At 47.4% G+C, this 6,822-nt stretch overlaps 1 protein-coding gene across 1 annotated transcript in view; it reads right to left on the reverse strand.

Annotated features, from left to right (window-relative positions):
* Positions 1-6,822, reverse strand: part of LOC137884322 (receptor-type tyrosine-protein phosphatase N2-like) — a 161,262-nt gene that overhangs the window by 38,759 nt on the left and 115,681 nt on the right. The window contains exon 13 of the mRNA XM_068726070.1: positions 5,810-6,022. Within this exon, the coding sequence (XP_068582171.1) occupies positions 5,810-6,022 (213 nt within the window). The remainder of the gene's footprint in view (positions 1-5,809; positions 6,023-6,822) is intronic.

The raw sequence follows: 6,822 nt of genomic DNA on the forward strand, positions 1-6,822 counted from the left end.
GACTCATGCCGTGTGTGCAGATTTATTAAAGTGCTTCAGTATCCGAGCAGCACGGCCGGCCGGACGGACGGGTGGGAGGCGAACGCCAACGTGGTGTGAACAAAGACGAATACTACAGGAAGCACTGAACCAGAGCTCGACACACTCTGCAGCGCTGCGTTTACAGACCCACTTACTAACGGACGTTTTAGTCTCCACCGTCCCAGCTGTGGGTCACGCTAACCCGGTCATTTTGGGACGTTTATGGGATAAAAAAGCCAAATATCGGTCCCCCATGAAATGGGCCAATTGGTCTCGCTTTTCACCGTCTGTGCGCGCCGGCGTCAACATCCTCGGCAACACAGAGCCCCAATCGGCACAAAAGCACTGCATTGTGGGTGTTTTGTTTTTTTTTGTCTGGGAGGGGAAACACATGATCAATAGCGTTCATATTTCAACGAGCCCACACGGTGAACTTTTGCCGCCGCAGCGAATTCTTTTATGATGTAATTAAAACTGATTCAAAATGGCTCCCCCCCCCCCCGAGAGCCAATTAGAGGACAAAAAGGCACAAAAAAAACTTGAAGGAATAATATAACCCGGGACAGGTTGAGAGTCTAAACAGAGCAGATTTACGGCGCCTCTGAAGTCCTGCCTCCACACAAACACAAGTATCTTTATTTACAGTGTATTGATTTTAAACCGCCGCGTACTCCATCAGGTGGCGAAGAGGCGCGTCAGGTGAATCGCTGTGCTTTATGGTGCGGATGAGGCGCCGGCGTGCAATCCTCCAGCTTTGTCTCAGTGTTGCCTTTTATTTTACGCTTCCTAGTGACAAAGTAGGTGAGACTCTGAAGGAGGCCGGCGACCACGGCAGTCACTCTTGTCTCTGCTAAGTGTGGCGGGAAGGAAGTCTAGCGGTTTTAAAAGGAAGGCACTGTAATAGTTCAGTCTCCGTCCAAAAAGCAGACGTTCAAATGCAACAAATGAGAAAATGATTGTGGACATCCACATCAGCTGAAGTCCTTGTCTTCTGGATTTCATTGTTCTGACAGCTAATGAAAACATAAATGTTTTTGTTGGGGGGGTGGGGGTGGGGGGGGGGGTTGTTCTAAGACGTTGGCGGCATCCATTCTCACAACTGCATTAACTTTGACAATAAAAGCAGATAAATGTTCACCGTGATGGATTACCAATCACTAGAAAGCTTCAAGTCTTCTCAGATTGATTTTTTATTTTTTTTTAAACAATTGAAATTGATGAAAACAAATGTCCGCCTGGAAGATAGAAAAATCAATCTGACAACGTACGCTTGACATAAATGATGTGATTTATTTTTTTTAACCCATCGGTATGCAACAGATCATCAAACCAACTGGAATGTAAAAGTACGATTGAGCTCGTTGCTTGAGGCCACGTCTCTGCTGAATGATGGAAAGAACCACCAACAGGAGAGCTTTCTTTACATCCTGAAGAGGCTGTTGTTCGTTTGGCCAACAAAATAAAAGCTTTCAGGCCACTGTAGAAACGTACGAAACCAATTAAAACAGTAACTGTTGCCGCTGTAAAGTTAGACACATGTATAAATTTACAAATTTACAAAAGTTTATTTGATTAGTTACCACCCCCCCCCAATCCTTTGCATGAATAAAGGTTAAAAGACCCCCCCCCCCCCAATAACAACAACCCCCTCTCTCATGGGCATCATGCCAACTTGGCTCCACACCACCGTCCCGAATCATGCATCACCCTCGGGGGGCGACGGCGGGCGTGTCGGTGACGGGAGGCGTGTGCCACCCGACAGCTTCTATATAAAAGCCCCGCTAATGGGGAGGAAGACTGGGTATGTTTGGATGGGGGGGGGTCAGGGTGTGTCATGTTTACATGCCCCCCCCCCCTTCTGCCCAAAACAAATGTAGGGGCCGTCACCCGAGAACCTTTAGCTCTGTGCTCCAACAAACAAACTAAATAAAAGGAGGGACGTGATGCAATACGGTGGAGCCAATACTGCCACCATGTTGAATTGTTGAAGGATTAGGGTGGACTCAAGTTGACTGCCGCTAAATTTGCATTGTGCTAAAGTCCAGCAGAAGCTATTATGTTATAAATAAGAAGAAAAAAACAATCACAATCATATCTGACGGATCAGGACTGAGCTCAACAGTGCACTGGCTTGAACGGGATTTGATGAAAACTCCAGATTATCTTCAGTGACAAGGATCAACGCTGAAAGCCAAAGTGCCTTTTAAGCTTTGGTTTGGGGTCTAAAACATCTTTATTTGTAGAGAAACATTAATTATTGGTCAGAGATGGGACACAAACCTAGATCTCAGAGGCACTGGACACATGTAGATGCTAGACGAGACGTGGATAAGGCATGCCGGTGCACTGACCTGCCTTCAGTATCTATACACTGTCCAGAATAGTTCATTCAATCCAGACAAGGACTTTGAAGATGTGGAGGTTCGTGCAAAAAAAAATGAAAAGTCAGATCTTTACTATGAATTGTTTTGCATTTAGATCAGTTTAGCTCTTGAGTTTATGTGACATGGAGGCCTCTTGGATGAATCGCTGGCTGCACAACATTTTTTACTACCTCAAATCAAACGTTTTCACTTCAGGATAAGAACATCCCAACGACCAGCAGTACGACGCTGATTATGTGCGACGTGTAATTAATGAAATTAAATTCTATCCGACGTCTTAGTGGCCCGACGACGCTGACTGTAAACGGCTGACCGGTCTGATTTTGGAGGAGAAGTTGTTATCGGAACACTGTTTGTCCGAGAGCAGGAGAGAGAAGACAGGAAATAAAAAACTGAAGTGACACGGAGGGAACGGAGCGTCGGAGCGTCGGGGAACAAGTGATATTGTTTGCTTGTTTAATCTGAACTGAGTTGTATTGGAAATGTGTTTTGCAGCTTCTTTGGCGGTGTGGAGATGATGTTATCGAGTCTGTGAGGAGAAAACAGACTTGTGTCCTTACAAATTTGAGAAAATATGAAAATACGGTGAGATATCTCCACTAGTCTCACCGCGTTAAAATAAATGTCACGGTGCAGGTGATGATATCTTTAAATGGGGCGATATTGCTTCGAGATGATAATCTCTGGATTTGTGGGGAAAGTTCCACCGCGTATCGAGCGAGACGATCTCGGAGAGAAAGACTTCGAGGGAGCAAATCAAAAGTTTGGATCAGATGCGGAAGATAAACCGAAGGCGACGTCGTGGACTCCCGTGTCGCGGAGAGAGTAATCCAGGGGCCGGCCGTCAATCAATGTCTCCTTTGTCAGCGTCGGCCAATCCCATGTCGCGGTTTCACCGGGACCGCTTGATTGACAGGAGCTTGAAGGTGGAAGGGGGGCCGAGAGGGAGAGCTAGTGGGCCCCGGTGATGTGAATGGAAGTGTGTGTGTGTGTGTGTGTGTGTGTGTGTGTGTGTGTGTGTGTGTGTGTGTGTGTGAAGTGAGGCCGCAAAACAAACGCGCCGAGGGGCGAGAATCATTAACATGCACTAGTAGGAGGGCGAGTGTGCGCATGAATATACGTGTGTTGTTCGTGCATGTTTGTGTGTGTGTGTGTGTGTGTGTGTGTGTGTGTGTGTGTGTTTGACAGCCAGTATGAAGGAGGACGCAGTGGAAAGGCCGTCAGGCAGCCTGCCGCTTCCTGTCTGCTTTAATTGCATGTAGCCGGAGGGACTTTTACACACACACACACACACACACACACACACACACACACACCCACCCACCCACCCACCCACCCACACACACACACACACACACACACACACAGCCCAGGGAAACCCCCCCACCCCCCTCCCCCCCTCCAGCACAGCGGCGCTGACAAAGAGACGAGGCTTACACGGCTAAGATGGGAGCTGAACACTGAGGCCTTTCACCGGGGAGGATGACGGCGGCTCGCTGTCGAGACTCGATAAAGACGACAGAGAGGAAGAGAATCCACTGGAAGAGCTGGGGTTTTTTTTGGGGGGGGGGGGGGGGCAAAGCAAAGTGGGGCTGAAACCTCCCTTTTTTTCTTTTTTTTTTCGCTATTAACCAGAAGAATATTTCATAAACGCAAGACTCGTGAATTTTAATTAGCGTTTTTCCAATTAGGGAGGCTTAAAGCGAATCTCGGAGGCAAGGAACCGTGAAGATAAATTGCTCATGCTGAGGAAGAAGCAACTACTTTAAGTAGACGGAGGAGGGTGGATCTCTGAAATGTCAGCCTGTCATTGGACACGTCACACTTTCAGAAAGAGTTTCTTCTTTTACCTGGAAGTTAAATCCTGTTTCCATCTTCTGCCTCATTGGTAAACAATAGATTCAAATTAAAATGAAAGAACGATATGAATGTCTACACGTCCCCGGTGTCGAGGTAAACCTCTGATGAGGCGGCGCAGTCTATTTCAGGAGTTAAAACTCCCCGGAGGAGAGCATCAAATGTAAGCACTTAGGGGATGGGCTGGGCTCATTATAAAATCAATGCTCACAGGACCACTCTCATTTAAAAACATGACGTGGAAAAGGTCAGGGAAGGAGAGAGAGAGAGAGAGAGGGAGAGAGAGAGACAGAGAGGGAGAGGGAGAGAGAGCGACAGAGACTGAGCGAGAGTGAGTGAGAGAGAGAGAGAGAGAGAGAGAGGGAGAGAGAGACAATCTAAAAAAATCTCCAATCTAATTCTTTGCTCAAAAAGCCACTTCATATTGGATTCTGTAAATTAAATTTCACACCCGGCTATTTGGGCCAAAGGATAATTACAGCAAGCAGAGAGAGGGGGGGGGGGGGGGGGGGGGGGGGGACTTTGGGGGGGAAGAACCTGTTGGATTGGTGATATCACTTCATGTTATACAAATTATAGCAGGGGACCCGAGCTCAGCATCACTCTGGTTCTAGCAGAGTAAAATAGAAGCTGTTGATTGGGTCGCTTTCCTCCTTCACCCGAGCGCAACAAAAGAAGCTGTACGAGAGGTAGAGTAAGGAGCTTTATCTAGAAGCATTCACTCTATTGGTTGAACCAACCGGCAAACTAATGCAGTCCGATGACAATGGCTCTCTAAACATGCATTACTTCATTTAAAAGGTTCAGAGAATCAGCCTGGTTACATTTCTGCAAACCACGGGAAACGTTAAATGTGGACGTTTTTGCATTCGCCTCAGAAGAAGTGGCGTTGTAAGTTACGTGGTATAATAACGAGCATGACAAGAGAGGCGGTGGATGGTCAAACAAACGCAGGACTTTCACTCAGGAGACAGCCGCTTCTTAATCCGGCGTGAAACTGAAAGTCAACATTGACGTCATGCTTGTTGTTGAAACGCTAACGTTTGTAACGTTGTGTAAGAAAGTCCGCTAAGGGCGTCTGTTGTTCAATTTACGTTAGTTATGTACCGTTGTGGAGCTAAGTACAATCGAGCACTGAATTCAACTTTCATGAACTGACGCACTGTGAAAGAGTTAAAGTAGTAAGACGAAAACACGGACAACTCCCAGACTGTGGCAGTGAAATGTCAATCAGCGTGTAGCCCCGCCCCCTAAAGCATCCCCTGCTTTATGGTCTGTTTGACTCTAAATGGAGCATAATGTACTAAATGAACATCATGCTGTATTGAAGAAGACTGTAAACTAGAGATTGAGACCATAAACTCATGTTTACAATGTTTACTGAGGGAATAAATCAAGAGAGAAGTAGAGTCATTTTAGACTAGACTTCTATACAACCAGAGGAGTCGCCCCCTGGTGGACACTAGAGAGAATGCAGGATGAGGCACTTATTATTGACTTCTCAGAACCCGAGGTGTTTATGAAACTTTTTTTTTGGCACTTCCTACCTGATAGGTGGCGGTAGCATCGCTGCCGGTATCCGTCCCCAGGTTGGTGAGCTTCTCTTTGAGCTTGTGGTGGGAGCGGTGGCGGAGGCAGTAGACCACGGTGGAGGCCAGCAGCACGCCGACGATGCACAGGATGGACACCACGGTGAGGACCAGGAACTTGGTCGACTCCGCCTGGCTGTACTTGGTGGGGATCTGGTCGATCTGGCTTCCCTGTGGGCCGCAAACGAACAGAACAAAAAAAAAGGGTTGACAACACGCTTCTGGTGCTGCTCTGATCGGAGGCCAGTGGCTCCCTGAGAAGCTCAACAGGTAGAGCGTCTCCGGTCGTGACGGCGGGAGGTGGAAGAAGCTGCAGGAGTGTCAAAGTATGCACACTTCCATTCCAGCCCCCCCCCCCCAAAACAACTATGAGCGGTGATGTCACTGATCAATCAAACAAGAGGAACTAATCTGCAAAGTCTGAATGGAACATCCCGGGATTCAACGGACTCTAAGATCCTCCATTTGACACAAATCTATCCGAACCCAATGATCCCCCCCCCCCCCCCCACCCCCCCCTTCTTCTTCCAAAGAAACCAAAAAACAAAAGTGTTTGATTCTGCACCAGAAGATGGATGTGTAAATCACACGGTTCTTTTTATTTTTGTGCGTGTGGAAACGACATAAATATGCATATCGCTGCGCTCGGTGAAAACCATAATCACAAGCGTTTGTTCCGCCATCTGTGCTCAGCAGAGGACAGAATGCATAAGCTGCTGTTGAAGCAGAGCACTCTGCCCCAGACGGCTCTCTGTATGCTGGAGGAAGGAGTGGAGGCCGGCGGGCAGCTCCGTCTCTAGGGAGGGTGCTTTCGCCGAAATACCGAAACCTCGGCGGCACTTTTTAAAAAAAAAAAAAAAAAAAAACCCGTGAGAACCAGATCCTTTCGGCAAACAAAAAGCTGGAGATGGAGGATTTCTTTTCAGGCGTGACACAATGGACGCACACTGTACGATTTAAAGAAAAAGAAA

Source organism: Cebidichthys violaceus, unplaced genomic scaffold, assembly GCF_023349555.1.
Source record: "Cebidichthys violaceus isolate CVI_PGR_0920_01 unplaced genomic scaffold, fCebVio1.0.p SCAF_38, whole genome shotgun sequence".
NCBI classification, from domain to species: Eukaryota; Metazoa; Chordata; class Actinopteri; order Perciformes; family Stichaeidae; genus Cebidichthys; species Cebidichthys violaceus.